Source organism: Sardina pilchardus, chromosome 18 (genome assembly GCF_963854185.1).
Source record: "Sardina pilchardus chromosome 18, fSarPil1.1, whole genome shotgun sequence".
In the NCBI taxonomy this organism is placed as follows: Eukaryota; Metazoa; Chordata; class Actinopteri; order Clupeiformes; family Clupeidae; genus Sardina; species Sardina pilchardus.
The window spans coordinates 1,891,909-1,909,408 of record NC_085011.1 but is presented as its reverse complement, the minus strand read 5'-3'; the positions used below and the strand labels follow the sequence as shown (position 1 = coordinate 1,909,408).

Sequence of the window (17,500 nt, the reverse complement as noted above, 5' to 3'; positions counted from 1 at the left end):
CCTACAGTAACCCCCATAACTCCACCTACAGTAACCCCCATAACTCCACCTACAGTAACCCCATAACTCCACCTACAGTAACCCCCATAACTCCACTGGGTTTGAGTACTCCACCTACAGTAACCCCCATAACTCCACTGGGTTTGAGTACTCCACCTACAGTGCCTATAGAAAGTTATCATACCCTTTTGAAATAGTTACTTTTTTTATCTTACAGCCTGAAATCAAAACCCATTTTTAAAAAAATCTTTTCCAGTTTTATTTACAAATGTAGCTGTACAACATCAAAATAATGAAAAAAAAGTCAACAGTTCTGAAAATTAATAAAAAATTAAAAGCTAGAATAACAGGGTTGGAAAAGTCATCATACCCCTGACTTAATACTTTGTCAAGCTTCCTTTTGCTTTCATTACAGCCATCAATCTGTTTGGATATGTCTCTATTATAGCTTTGCACACCTAGATAGGGGAATATTTGCCCAATTTTCCGTGCAGAATTGTTCAAATTTAGTCAAATTCTGTAGGGAATGGCGATGGACTGCTCTCTTCAAGTCAATCCACATATTTTCTATAGGATTTAAGTCAGGGCTCTGACTTTGCCACTCAAGGATATTCACCATCCTATCCTTAAGCCACTGCTTTGTTCTTTTGGCAGTATGTTTAGGATTTTTGTCGTGTTGGAAGGCGAATGACCTCCCCATCCTCAGCTGTTTAGGAGAGGGACGCAGGTTTTCCTCAAGAATTTTGGTGTACTTGGCAGCATCCATTTTCCCTTCTATCCTGACCAATTGCCCAGTCCCCGCTGAAGAGAAACATCCCCAAAACATAATGTTGCCCCCACCATGCTTCAAAGTAGGTATGGTTTGTTTTGGGTGTGTTTGGGTGTGTATACTGTGTTTGGTTAGCGCCTGGAGCTCAGTCCAAAAACTTCAATCTTAGTCTCCAAAAAGTTCGATCTTAGTCTCATCTGACCATATAAGCTTTTTCCACATGGTAGCAGAATATTCCAGATGTGTTTTTGCACTGAACTCCAAGCGCAATGTTTGGCGAAAACCAACACAGTACACCACCCAAAACACACCATACCTAGTGTGAAGCATGGTGGGGGCAACATTATGTTGTGGGGATGTTTCTTTTCAGCGGGAACTGGGCAATTGGTCAGGATAGAAGGGAAAATGGATGCTGCCAAGTACACCCACATTCTTAAGGAAAACCTGCGTCCCTCTCCTAGACAGCTGAGGATGGGGAGGTCATTCGCCTTCCAACACGACAATAATCCTAAACATACTGCCAAAAGAACAAAGCAGTGGCTTAAGGATAGGATGGTGAATATCCTTGAGTGGCAAAGTCAGAGCCCTGACTTAAATCCTATAGAAAATATGTGGATTGACTTGAAGATAGCAGTCCATCGCCATTCCCTACAGAATTTGACTAAAGTTTAACATTTCTGTACGGAAAATTGGGCAAATATTCCCCTATCTAGGTGTGCAAAGCTATAATGGAGACATATCCAAACAGATTGATGGCTGTAATGAAAGCAAAAGGGAGCTTTACAAAGTATTAAGTCAGGGGTATGATGACTTTTCCAACCCTGTTATTCTAGTTTTTAATTTTTTATTAATTTTCAGAACTGTTTACTTTTTTTTCATTATTTTGATGTTGTACAGCTAAATTTGTTAATAAAACTGGAAAAGATTTTTTTTAAAATGGGTTTTGATTTCAGGCTGTAAGACAAAAAAAGTAACTATTTCAAAAGGGTATGATGACTTTCTATAGGCACTGTACAGTAACCCCCATAACTCCACTGGGTTTGAGTACCCCACCTACAGTAACCCCCATAACTCCACTGGGTTTGAGTACCCCACCTACAGTAACCCCCATAACTCCACTGGGTTTGAGTACTCCACCTACAGTAACCCCCATAACTCCACTGGGTTTGAGTACTCCACCTACAGTAACCCCCATAACTCCACTGGGTTTGAGTACCCCACCTACAGTAACCCCCATAACTCCACTGGGTTTGAGTACTCCACCTACAGTAACCCCCATAACTCCACTGGGTTTGAGTACTCCACCTACAGTAACCCCCATAACTCCACTGGGTTTGAGTACCCCACCTACAGTAACCCCCATAACTCCACTGGGTTTGAGTACGCCAGCTACAGTAACCCCCATAACTCCACTGGGTTTGAGTACCCCACCTACAGTAACCCCCATAACTCCACTGGGTTTGAGTACCCCACCTACAGTAACCCCCATAACTCCACTGGGTTTGAGTACCCCACCTACAGTAACCCCCATAACTCCACTGGGTTTGAGTACGCCAGCTACAGTAACCCCCATAACTCCACTGGGTTTGAGTACTCCACCTACAGTAACCCCCATAACTCCACTGGGTTTGAGTACCCCACCTACAGTAACCCCCATAACTCCACTGGGTTTGAGTACGCCAGCTACAGTAACCCCCATAACTCCACTGGGTTTGAGTACTCCACCTACAGTAACCCCCATAACTCCACTGGGTTTGAGTACCCCACCTACAGTAACCCCCATAACTCCACTGGGTTTGAGTACGCCAGCTACAGTAACCCCCATAACTCCACCTACAGTAACCCCCATAACTCCACCTACAGTAACCCCCATAACTCCACTGGGTTTGAGTACGCCAGCTACAGTAACCCCCATAACTCCACTGGGTTTGAGTACTCCACCTACAGTAACCCCCATAACTCCACTGGGTTTGAGTACGTCACCTACAGTAACCCCCATAACTCCACTGCTGCGGGTTTGAATGATGACCGATGAGTACGTCTATTCAGTGAATGTTATACACAGACATGCCAGCCAAAGCATAATGTGTTTGTATGGGATTATTATGGGATTATTATGGGATTAGGGGCATAGAGTTTGTGCTGTGTGTGGGAACCTTGAGTCATCACAAATCATTGGTCAATATCATGAGTTAATTGATTACCGTAATTGAGTTGATTGATAACCGTAACCGATAGCTGTAATTGCGTGACAATTTTTTATTGATCTGGGATTTTGTATTGTAATCTTAGGCCTATATTGGCAATTAGTTAATGACACACACACACACACACACACCCACGTGTGTGTTGCTGATGTTACCCGCCTGGACGGGAGCCCATTCAGAGAGTGGCTCTGAGATCTTGTTCAGCTGACCGTGCGCGTCTGCCACTGCACAGACGAGGCATAAGCGCCACACACACACACACACACACACACACACACACACACACACACTGCACAGATGAGGCGTAAGCAAGACACACACACACACTGCACAGACAAGGCGTAAGCGAGACACACACACACACACACACACACACACACACACACACACACACACACACACACACACACTGCACAGACGAGGCATAAGCGCCACACACACACACACACACACACACACACTGCACAGATGAGGCGTAAGCAAGACACACACACACACTGCACAGACAAGGCGTAAGCGAGACACACACACACACACACACACACACACACACACTGCACAGACAAGGCGTAAGCACTCTTATCTGTTAGAGGCCCACGTGACCTCTTTCATTACTAGCACTCCACTCCACTCCCACAGCCATTGATTGGCTTTATCAGGTGTGTGTGTGTGTGTGTGTGTGTGTGGGACTGCGGCTGCTCTTAGGAAACCTCAACGGCCCTTTTAGGAGGATAAGAGCGGCTGGCTGACGTGTTCCAGTCCTGAATAGGGGTGTGTACACACACACACACACACTCTCACACCCCCCTTCCCTAGGGATGCACCGATCCGATATTCAGGTAGTGGCCAAACTCGCCGTATGTGTGTGTGTGTGTGTGGTCACATCTAATATATCTGACTGTGTGTGTGTGTGTGTGGTCACATCTAATATATCTGACTGTGTGTGTGTGTGTGGTCATATCTAATATATCTGACTGCTCTGCACTCTTTTGATGACTCATGAGTGTAGAGGTTGGGGTCCCAGAACTATGGCAACCGGTTTGGCCCAAATCTGGCTACGAGTGTGTGTGTGTGTGTGTGTGTGTGTGTGTGTGGTAGCAGCCCTGCCCTGGGGGAAGATAATGAGATTTCCTCAGAAGTCAGCTGCTCTTCACCAGAACCGTGGGAGTGAATGAAACTGCTGCCATCACTGAATGAATCTCTCTTTCTTCCTCCCTCCCTCCCTCCCACACACTCACACTCACACATACACGCACACACACACACACACACACAGGCAGAGCAGGAGACAAGGAGGGTTCAACATTAAACACACACACACTGCAGCCTATGAATGAAACCTGCACCATGAGTAAGAGACTGTGTCATGGTGGTTTGTTATCCTGGCTTCTCAGCTGTGTTATCATTGCATTTCCTGTTGTTCACACTGACCAGATGCACACACACACGCACACACACACGCACACACACACACGCACACACACACACCCTTAGTGTGTGGGCCGTGCCTCCTGCTACAGTGCCCTCTCTGCACACACACACACACACACACACACACACACACACACCCTTAGTGTGTGGGCCGTGCGTCCTGCTACAGTGCCCTCTCTGCTCTCTGAAAGGCGCTTCTCAAGCAAAGCCTCTGGCTCTGCCACTCCATCTGTCCTATGAGGAGATGCAGATGCACACACACACACACACACACACACGTAAGAACCCTTGAGTTGGTCAGTGTGAGCTGGTCAGCTGGTTTCCTGCATGTCAGGCTAACGGGCACGCACGCTCACACGCGCACGCTCACGTTCACGCTCACGTGCACGCACACGCACACGCACACGCACACGCACACGCACACGCACACACACACACACACACACACACACACACACACACACACACACACACACACACACACACACACACACACACACACACACACACACACACACACACAGCATGTCAGCATGTCACTGACCTCCTGCCCCAGCGTGAGGGTTTAGCTGCAGCTCTCTGGTGTGTGCAAGACTGAGCTGTTAGCTCTGGGGCAACACACACACACACACACACACACACACACACAGCGTGAGGGTTTAGTTGCAGCTCTTTGGTGTGTGCAAGACTGAGCTGTTAGCTCTGGGGCAAAAGAGGAACCAAAACCAAAACCCCAGGGTGGTGTGGGGAGGGGTGGTGTGGTGTGGTGTGGTGTGGGGTGGTGTGGAATGAGGAAAGCATGCAAATACTGCAAAACTCCATCTTCACAGTCAACCTGTCAGTGTCTCTCTTGGCAAATGGCTTCTCCTTCTCAATCGGTTACTCAAGTCCCTCCTTCTGCACATGCTTAATGTGGCATGGCATTGGCTCACCTACATGACCGTCAGAATAGTTATGAACTTTATTGGTTTAGTCTGATTTAAGCAGACATTTCAAAAACTTGAAATGTGTGTGTGTGTGTGTGTGTGTGTGTGTGTGTGTGTGTGTGTGTGTGTGTGTGTGTGTGTGTGTGTGTGTGTGTGTGTGTGTGTGTGTGTGTGTGTGTGTGTGTGTGGTAAATCTGTAAAAGAGGAGGGATCTCTGTGTGTGTGTGGTGAATCTGTAAAAGAGGAGGGATCCAGTGAAAGGGGCCTGCATGCTTGGAAGTTCAACTGGAGCCTTGTGTCATTGCTGTGACCAGGCATGGGAGTGTGTGTGTGTGTGTGTGTGTGTGTGAGTGAGTGTGACGTCTGTTCTCATTCACTCCAGAGTTGAGTTTGAGTTTCCGTTGCTGTTGGCCCTATGCTGATTGCACTGTTTGTTTTCTGGAGTGGTCTCTAAGCAACGTCCCTGACTGGTAGGGGCAAATGGGGTGTGTGTGTGTGTGTGTGTGCGTCTGTGTGCGCAATCTGCGCATGTGTACAATATGGGAGATTTCTGTGCAGGGAGATTGTTCCGACATCATTCTGATCTCCGACAGGCACACACTCCCTCCAACTGACTCACACACACACACTCTCCAACATGGACAGACACACACACACACACACACACACACACACACACACACACTCTCTCTCTGAGTCTGAGTCAATGATGTGAATGCGAGCATATTGACACAGCACTGTGGGAAGTGTATGATGTGACTTCACGCTGTCCTCTGCAGATTGTGTGTGTGTGTGTGTGTGTTTGTTTTGGAGCTGCAGGCAGCCATAATGGATGTGTGAGTGTGTTAGAACATCGGTTTGCTTCTGACATTCTTTAGCTCACTTCCACCACCTCTGAAATACACACACACACACAGCGAGCAGTTTCAATGTGAATTTCTCGGTGTCTATCTTCATGTGTGAGTGTGTGTGTGTTTGTTTGTGTGTATTTCTATGTGAATTTCTCTGTGTCTATCTTCATGTGTGAGTGTGTGTGTGTGTGTATTTCTATGTGAATTTCTCTGTGTCTATCTTCATGTGTGAGTGTCTGGCTGCGTTATTTTCAGCTCTAGTTTGTATCTGTCTGGCATTTGGTGTACGTTCACCACAAACCACCACCACCCTCACCTTTAATTGTTTTCCGCCATTCTAGAACCACCACCATTGACCTTTCATGGTGTTCCACTGTTCTAGAACCACCACCACCTCACCTTTCATTCAGAGCCATACCAGAGAGGGTTAAAGCGGAGCGAGAGGCGCAAACATTCGATCATTTCCGCGTTCTGTCTTTACAAGGGGGAGGGGGGCTAAATCCCCCTTTAAGCAGACCTGCTAACATTCGAACTGAACTGCTTGCCAATCTGACAGAGATCGATATCCCACTATGACGTCTTTGTAACACGCCCCTTTAAGCAGACCGGAACTGTTCGAATTTTGCTTCCATAGAGATGCATTACGTTGCTCTATCTTGTCAATATTTAAGGATCTTTGGCCATACACATCTATATGGCTCTGCTTTCATTGTGTTCCACTGTTCTAGAACCACCACCACCTCACCTTGCATTGTGTTCCATCATTCTAGAACCACCACCACCTCACCTTGCATTGTGTTCCATCATTCTAGAACCACCACCACCTCACCTTGCATTGTGTTCCACCATTCTAGAACCACCACCACCTTACCTTGCATTGTGTTCCACCTTTCTAGAACCACCACCACCACCTTACCTTGCATTGTGTTCCATCATTCTAGAACCACCACCACCTCACCTTGCATTGTGTTCCACCATTCTAGAACCACCACCACCTTACCTTGCATTGTGTTCCACCTTTCTAGAACCACCACCACCTCACCTTGCATTGTGTTCCATCATTCTAGAACCACCACCACCTCACCTTGCATTGTGTTCCATCATTCTAGAACCACCACCACCTCACCTTGCATTGTGTTCCACCTTTCTAGAAGCTTGCCCTGTTGCATGTTCCATGCTGTTCTGAGACGTTGTGTGTGAGCCTGTGTGTACTATTGTAGTTGTTGGTGTTTTGGCCGCTGTAGTAGTGGAGCTCAGAATTTTCAGCAGCAGAAGAAACTGATTTAAGAAATAAGCAAAGGTGTGCGTAGCTGTAACATTAACAGTCAGTTATGAATGTCACACACACACACACACGCACACACACGCCGCCGAGTGTAGTCCGATGAGGTGATAAGAGGCAACCGTTGCAATAGAATTACTTCATCATGATGACCCAGCAGCTGTGTTTGTGTGTGTGTGTGTGTGCCATCCATAACTGACGGTTAATGTTGCAGCTACCAACACCTTTGTTTATTTCTTAATCAGGAGAACGTTGTTTGACTCAGAGCGTGTGTGTGGGTGGGGTGGGTTATAGGAGTAACTTGCGTGTGTGTGTGTGTGTGTGGGTGGGTTATAGGAGTGCATGTGTGTGTGGGTGTGTGGGTGTGGTACTCGGCAGTCATAAAGACTGGCAAAGGAGGTCCAGCTGGCCAAAAATACCCCAGCAAACACGAGACACCTCCTTTGGCATGAACCCCCCCCCACCCCCCCCGCCTTGGCATATACCCCCCAGCCTTGGCATGAACCCCCCAGCCTTGGCATGTGCCCCCCCCCCCCCCCCCCCCCCCGCGTGTCCCCGGGGCAAACCAGTCATGACTCCCTCTACTCATTCATTTCCTGCTGCGCTCCATCTCTCTCTATTCTATTTCTCTCACTCACACTCTCGTTCTATTTTCTTTCTCTCTTTCTATCCCTTCCTTCTCTCTACGTCACATTCTCTTTCTCTCTGTCTCTCTTTCTTCTCTTTCTCTCACACACTCTCTCATGCGCACTCGTTCTCTGACCAAAATCCCTCTGGTGTTGGCCTATCCCAGCATGCTTTATTGTCCCGTATCCTTGGTGATCTCCCAGCATTCCCTGCACCCCTGTTGCCTTGACAGCAGAGATTTCCCATCAGTCCCTGCTTTGTTCCCTCAGATAAATCCCAAAATAATCTGGGATACGAGAAAGCACGCTGGCTGAGGACGTTCACTTTCCGCTGAAGGAATGTGAACGCACCCTCCGAGGCTCCCTGTGACCACCGTGTGTGTGTGTGTGTGTGTGTGTGTGTGTGTGTGTGTGTGTGTGTGTGTTTGTGTACCACCTTTCTTCAGCAGAGCTCTGTGTTGTACCGCTGCTCATCTGGTAGACCACAGAGCAGCTCTGGGCCGTATCTGTGCAGGCTCTGGGCTGTGCTGTTGGAGCATTTGCATGTGTCCTGATCAGACACAATAGCCTGTTTGCTCTCACTGTTATCGTCAGCAGCCGCGGCGTGCAGGAGGAAGGTGACTTTGCTCTCTCACCTGCCGCTGCGTGTTGGGAGGAAAGTGGATTTGGATGTTCTTATGTGCCAGCACTGCTCTACTGTGCCATGCCCTGCCTGGCATGAGGACTGGGCACTGGGTAGCAGGAAGTTAAGGAGTCGTTGGTGGTGCAGTTACTGGGCACTGGGCAGCAGGGGCAGGAAGTTAAGGAGTCGTTGCTGGTCCAGCTCCTGTCCTGCTTGCCCCTGTGTGTGTGTGTGTGTGTGTGTGTGTGTGTGTACACAGCAAGACACCAAACCCCAAACTGCTTCCTCTATACAGGCCTGTGTGTGTACAGGTTGGCACATTGTATGGCAGTGTGTGTGTGAATGGGAATAGCCATGAAATTGTAAAGCGCTTTAAGATAGTCGGGCGTACGTGCTGTTGTGTGTACACGTGTGTGTTAGGGCTGTCAATCTTCCTCTAGTATCCCATTCGAATTTCATTCATTATTATTTTTCTAAATTCGAATTATATTCGAATATTTAATGGTCAATTTTGACTTAACTATTTTTCTATCTACTCACACTGTAAAAACTGGGTTAGCCTATGGCACTGCCATTATGACATCGTAGTTGACTTGTTTTACGTGATAGCTGTCTTGCTAAGTAAATTATAGCCCTTTTCTGACTGAGAAACATTACATTCACGTTACAGAAATAACGGGCTCAGGGGGATTTCGCAGTGTGAAAGGTAGACGTGTTTTGGTCCCAGGTTGTCTGAAGCCGACTGCTGAACGACTGCTGCCATTTCAGTTAGCTCGTTGGCTAGTTGGCTAGTTAGCTAGCATTAGGCAAACATTCCAAAAATACGTGCTGGCCTTACTGTCAGACGGTTTTAGTAACATAGCAACAATAAACACTTGACCGAAGCGCTGAGAAAAGGAGGAGGGAGCTCTCAGCAGCACCTAAAGCTGTCGTTTGCTAAATATAGTGAACACTTAAAAAAAAAAAACACACACATTCGAATTATAATTTTAACATTCGAATAGTATTAATTTTTTACAAATTCGAATTATATTCGAATACCGAAATTTGTTCCAACAGCCCTAGTGTGTGTGTGTGAGTCCAGCTCAATGCTCATCCTCTCCTGTGTGTGTGTGTGTGTGTGTGTGTGTGTGTGTGTGTGTGCAGGTAGTCGGGCGTACGTGCTCTTGTCTCTGAGCCAGCAGGATGGCATTGAGCAGCACATGGACTTTGATAACCGCTTCACGCTGCTGGAGCTGTTCGCCGAGACCACCTCCTCCGAGGAGCACGGCATCTCCTTCGAAGGCATCCACCTGCCGCAGGTACGTACCCAACACACCAACATGATACCCAACACACCTTACGCCCCACACACCTCACCAGGTCCTCAGAGGAGCAGGGTATCTCCTTGGAGGGCATCCACCTGCTACAGGTACACACCCTACTACACACCTCATACCCAACACACCTACACACCTACACACCTTACACTCATTTCCCCCCATACTCTACACACCTACACTCTGTACACTCATCACACCTCATATCCAACACACCTCCCAACGTTCTGCAAGGAGCACGGCATTTCCTTCGAAGGCATCCACCTGCCACAGGTACGTACCCAACACACCAACATTATACCCAACACACCTTATTTCTGTCTGTAGGTGTGTTACAAAATGAGAAGTGTAAAGTAGGGATGCACCGATCCGATATTTGGATCGGATATCGGCCCCGATATGAACAAAATAGCTGGATCGGGGATCGGAAAAAATGAGCCGATCCATGGGCCGATCCGAATTTAATATAGTCTCAAAAAAAGGCTGAGCCATGACGCGCAACCAGCCATTTAGCGCAGCTCACTGCTGCGGGTTAGAGTGTGCCTCACCTCACTGTGTGCTCTGAGTGTCTAAATTCATGGATGGGATAAATACAGATACCAAATGTATGTCATAGGATCAAAAGAATATCTATACTAACCACCATTTGTCATAGATTAATTACGATCTTCATGCGTTTTGTTGCATTTAGGCAACACGTTAATGTGTAACAGTCAACAAAATAGGCTACTCAAACTAAACACATTGTCATTTTCATCTCATCTGTATAAACTGTTCTTGGTATAAAGACATGCAAATGTTCAAATTGGCTGTTAAAAGCTTATCATTTATTAGATACAACGTACAACTTCTACCGTTTACCACCATTCAAACTCCGTGTGAACTAATTAGTTTATCGTGGGGAAACTGCGGGACCGTACCACTATGAGTAAATAGAGGGGTTTTGCGGGTGACACCATTTTGGCAGGGGTGTTTCAATGTATGTCACTAATATGGGATTTTTATCTGCAAAATTGTTTTTTTGTTAGATTTATTATTTAGTAATAACTGTGAACTTGAATTTGAATGCTGTTCCAAGTTGCTGCTGGTGTACAACTGTTTATTTTTAATACTAGTAATATAATCAATAATGATGATGATAATTATAATAATAATAATAATAATAATAATAATAATAATAATACATTACCTTTATATCTAGGCTAAGTGTTATTTTGTTAGATTTTTTTTAGGAAAGTAATGTTTAGTTAGGGAAAGAATGAAGAATGAAGTCAAGCCTGATGCCTTTAGTCTTTTCCACATGGTGAGGTATACAGTTTATTAATTAACAATGGTATCGGATCGGTATCGGATATCGACCGATACGCAGAGCCCAGGCATCGGTATCGGTATCGGGACTGAAAAAGTCGGATCGGTGCATCCCTAATGTAAAGACATCTTGTTGCATGAGGTGTTTATATATAGGGTATAAATACACTATATTGGCAAAAGTATTAGCTCACCTGCCTTGACCCCCACATGAGCTCCAGTCAATTCCTATTCTTAATCCATAGGGTTTATTATAGCGTTGGTCCACTCTTTGCATCTTTAACAGCTTCAACTCTTCTGGGAACCACAAGGTTTAGGTGTGTTTATGGGAATTTTTGACCATTCTTTCAGAAGCAAATTTGTGTCACACACTGATGTTGGACGAGGCGACTGACTCAAATTCATCCCAAAAGTGTTCTGTTGGGTTGAGGTCAGGACTCTGTGCAGGCCAGTGAAGTTCATCCACACCAGACTTTGTGATCCATGTCTGTATGACCCTTGCTTGGTGCACTGGTACACAGTCATATTGGAACAGGAAGTGGCCATCCCCAGACTGTTCCACAAAGTTGGGAGCATGGAATTGTCCTCACAAATGCGCCTCTGGAAGAATGCTCAAAGATTCCCTTAAACACACTCCTAACCTTGTGGAACGCCTTCCCAGAAGAGCTGAAACTGTTCTAGCTGCAAAGGGTGGACCGACGTCGTAGTATATTATATTGTGTGTGTGTGTGTGTGTGTGTGTGTGTGTGTGTGTGTGTGAGAGATGAGATGAGGGCATATGCTTGTGTGTGCTTGTGTACCTTGTTCTTATGTAATTATTCTCGTGTGTGTGTGTGTGTGTGTGTGTGTGTGTGTGTGTGTGTGTGTGTGTGTGTGTGTGTGTGTGTGTGTGTGTGTGTGTGTGTGTGTGTGTGTGTGTGTGTGTGTGTGTGTGTGTGTGTGTGTGTGTGTGTGTGTGTGTGTGTGTGTGTGTGTGTGTGTGTGTGTGTGTGTGTGTGTGTGAGATGAGATGAGGGCATATGCTTGTGTACCTTGTTCTTATGTAATTATTCTCGTGTGTGTGTGTGTGTGTGTGTGTGTGTGTGTGTGTGTGTGTGTGTGTGTGTGTGTGTGTGTGAGATGAGATGAGGGCATATGCTTGTGTACCTTGTTCTTATGTAATTATTCATGTGTGTGTGTGTGTGTGTGTGTGCGCGCCTGACAGATTCCAGGGAAGCTGCTGTTCTCGTTGGTGAAGCGCTACCTGTGTGTGACGTCCCTGATGGACAAGCTGAACACGGCCGGCGTGGAGTCCAGCATGGACCCTTCGTCCTCCTCGCCCTCCTCCTCCTCCTCCTCCTCGGCGGCCTCCGAGCACCTGCGCGTGCAGCGGGAGTTCGAGTTCACCATGGCGATGGCCAACCTCATCTCCGAGCTGGTGCGCGTCATGGGCTGGGACCGCAACCGCCAGCCGCCGCCGTCGTCGCTCGGGGCGACCGCGCTGCTCACGGGGGGCGGGGCTAGCGAGGACGCCGCGGTCGCGGAGGATTCGGACGCCGGTGGTCCCCGTCGCCGCGCGCTGCGCTCCATCTTCCAGCCGCGCTTCACCGCCTCCGTCTCCATGGCTACCGCCGCCGTCGCCATGGCTACCGTCTCCGGGGCGACGGCGGCGGCGGCAACCGTTGCGTCCGCTGCCGCCGCGCCGGCCAAGAAGAAGGCGGCGGCCAACGGCTTCAAGACGCGCACGGACTTCAGCACGCGCTCGGCCTACGTGGAGTACGTGCAGGACGGCCTGAAGAGCGGCATGATGGTCCGCATGCTGGAGGACTACGAGGAGGTGTCGTCAGGGGACGAGGGAGAGTTCCGCTATAGCAACGACGGCTCACCGCCCGTACAGGTACACACACACACACACACACACACACACACACACACACACACACACACACACACACACACACACACACACACACACACACACACACACACACACACACACACACACACACACGAGGAAGTGTCGTCAGGGGACGAGGGAGAGTTCCGCTATAGCAACGACGGCTCACCGCCCGTACAGGTACACACATGCGCTCACACGCGCTCTCACACACACACACACACACACACACACACACACGAGGAAGTGTCGTCAGGGGACGAGGGAGAGTTCCGCTATAGCAACGACGGCTCACCGCCCGTACAGGTACACACACACACACACACACACACACACACACACACACACGAGGAAGTGTCGTCAGGGGACGAGGGAGAGTTCCGCTATAGCAACGACGGCTCACCACCCGTACAGGTACACACACACACACACACACACACACACACACCTACATTTTGATGTATTAGAAATGCGTAGATAAACCTTCATTTTTATTCAGATTTCCCAGCGACTGTTTCAAAAGAATGGACTTCTGTTCTCGCTGGCTAGTTGATGTTTTTGGGAGTATAAGGTCATGGAAATTTGGCAAAAAGTCATGGAAATTCTCGGGTGGAAATGGAAAACAAACAACACACACACACACACACACACACACACACACACACACACACACACACACATCTACAATCAAACAAGTAAACTAACATTACAGTACATGGGCACTCCCATTCAGTTCGCAGGTTTTTAATCCTCAGTGTGCATGTACTCATACTCGTGTGTGTGTGTGTGTGTGTGTGTGTGTGCAGGTTTTTAATCCTCAGTGTGCATTTACTCATACTCGTGTGTGTGCGTGCGCGCGTGTGTGTGTGTGGAGGTTTTTAATCCTCAGTGTGCATGTATTCATAACGTTGTTTGACTTGATCTAAGGTGTGATCCTGATCTAAAGACCAACGTGTGTGTGTGTGTGTGTGTGTGTGTGTGTGTGTGTGTGTGTGTGTGTGTGTGTGTGTGTAGGTGTACTGGAACTCTCTGTCTCGTACCTACTGGGTGCACTGGCACATGATCGAGATCCTGGGCAGCGGCACCAGCGGACAGGCAGAGAAGGAGACCCAGGATAAGGCCTCCACACTCACAGAGACGCTCAAACTGACCACAGGTAACACACACACACACACACACACACACACACACACACAGACCCAGGATAAGGCCTCCACACTCACAGAGACGCTCAAACTGACCACAGGTAACACACACACACACACACACACACACACACACAGACCCAGGATAAGGCCTCCACTCTCACAGAGACGCTCAAACTGACCACAGGTAACACACACACACACACACACACACACACACAGACCCAGGATAAGGCCTCCACTCTCACAGAGACGCTTAAACTGACCACAGGTAACACACACACACACACACACACACACAGACCCAGGATAAGGCCTCCACTCTCACAGAGACGCTTAAACTGACCACAGGTAACACACACACACACACACACACACACACACACAGACCCAGGATAAGGCCTCCACACTCACAGAGACGCTCAAACTGACCACAGGTAACACACACACACACACACACACACACACACACAGACCCAGGATAAGGCCTCCACACTCACAGAGACGCTCAAACTGACCACAGGTAACACACACACACACACACACACACACACACACAGACCCAGGATAAGGCCTCCACTCTCACAGAGACGCTCAAACTGACCACAGGTAACACACACACACACACACACACACACACACACACACACAGACCCAGGATAAGGCCTCCACTCTCACAGAGACGCTCAAACTGACCACAGGTAACACACACACACACACACACACACACACACACACACAGACCCAGGATAAGGCCTCCACACTCACTGAGACGCTCAAACTGACCACAGGTAACACACACACACACACACACACACACACACACACACACACACACACACACACACACACACACAGACCCAGGATAAGGCCTCCACACTCACAGAGACGCTCAAACTGACCACAGGTAACACACACACACACACACACACACACACACACACACAGAGACCCAGGATAAGGCCTCCACACTCACAGAGACGCTTAAACTGACCACAGGTAACACACACACACACACACACACACACACACACACACACACACACACACACAAACCCAGGATAAGGCCTCCACACTCACAGAGACGCTTAAACTGACCACAGGTAACACACACACACACACACACACACACACACACACACACACACACACACACACACACACACACACACACACACACACACACACACACACACACACACACACACACACACACACACACACACACACACACACACACACACACACACACACACACACACACACACACAGACCCAGACCCAGGATAAGGCCTCCACACTCACAGAGATGCTTAAACTGACCACAGGTAACACACACACACACACACACACACACACACACACACACACTCAGACCCAGGATAAGGCCTCCACACTCACAGAGATGCTTAAACTGACCACAGGTAACACACACACACACACACACACACACAGACCCAGGATAAGGCCTCCACACTCACAGAGACGCTTAAACTGACCACAGGTAACACACACACACACACACACACACACACACAGACCCAGGATAAGGCCTCCACTCTCACAGAGACGCTTAAACTGACCACAGGTAACACACACACACACACACACACACACACACACACACACACACACACACACACACACACACACACACACACACACACACACACACACACACACACAGACCCAGGATAAGGCCTCCACACTCACAGAGACGCTCAAACTGACCACAGGTAACACACACACACACACACACACACACACACACACCACACACACACACACACACACAGACCCAGGACAAGGCCTCCACACTCACAGAGACGCTCAAACTGACCACAGGTAACACACACACACACACACACACACACACACACAGACCCAGGATAAGGCCTCCACTCTCACAGAGACGCTCAAACTGACCACAGGTAACACACACACACACACACACACACACACACAGACCCAGGATAAGGCCTCCACTCTCACAGAGACGCTTAAACTGACCACAGGTAACACACACACACACACACACACACACAGACCCAGGATAAGGCCTCCACTCTCACAGAGACGCTTAAACTGACCACAGGTAACACACACACACACACACACACACACACACACAGACCCAGGATAAGGCCTCCACACTCACAGAGACGCTCAAACTGACCACAGGTAACACACACACACACACACACACACACACACACAGACCCAGGATAAGGCCTCCACACTCACAGAGACGCTCAAACTGACCACAGGTAACACACACACACACACACACACACACACACACAGACCCAGGATAAGGCCTCCACTCTCACAGAGACGCTCAAACTGACCACAGGTAACACACACACACACACACACACACACACACACACACACAGACCCAGGATAAGGCCTCCACTCTCACAGAGACGCTCAAACTGACCACAGGTAACACACACACACACACACACACACACACACACACACAGACCCAGGATAAGGCCTCCACACTCACAGAGACGCTCAAACTGACCACAGGTAACACACACACACACACACACACACACACACACACACACACACACACACACACACACACACACAGACCCAGGATAAGGCCTCCACACTCACAGAGACGCTCAAACTGACCACAGGTAACACACACACACACACACACACACACACACACACACAGAGACCCAGGATAAGGCCTCCACACTCACAGAGACGCTTAAACTGACCACAGGTAACACACACACACACACACACACACACACACACACACACACACACACACACAAACCCAGGATAAGGCCTCCACACTCACAGAGACGCTTAAACTGACCACAGGTAACACACACACACACACACACACACACACACACACACACACACACACACACACACACACACACACACACACACACACACACACACACACACACACACACACACACACACACACACACACACACACACACACACACACACACACACACACACACACACAGACCCAGACCCAGGATAAGGCCTCCACACTCACAGAGATGCTTAAACTGACCACAGGTAACACACACACACACACACACACACACACACACACACACACTCAGACCCAGGATAAGGCCTCCACACTCACAGA

The 17,500-nt window shown here is 48.4% G+C and overlaps 1 protein-coding gene across 6 annotated transcripts in view; it reads left to right on the top strand.

Moving 5' to 3' along the window:
- Nucleotides 1-17,500, top strand: part of LOC134064322 (cullin-9) — an 84,092-nt gene that overhangs the window by 5,920 nt on the left and 60,672 nt on the right. For all 6 annotated transcript variants that reach the window (XM_062520220.1, XM_062520219.1, XM_062520218.1 and 3 more), the window contains exons 3-5: nucleotides 9,861-10,015; nucleotides 12,546-13,217; nucleotides 14,232-14,373. In XM_062520220.1, coding sequence (XP_062376204.1) covers nucleotides 9,861-10,015; nucleotides 12,546-13,217; nucleotides 14,232-14,373 — 969 coding nt within the window. The remainder of the gene's footprint in view (nucleotides 1-9,860; nucleotides 10,016-12,545; nucleotides 13,218-14,231; nucleotides 14,374-17,500) is intronic.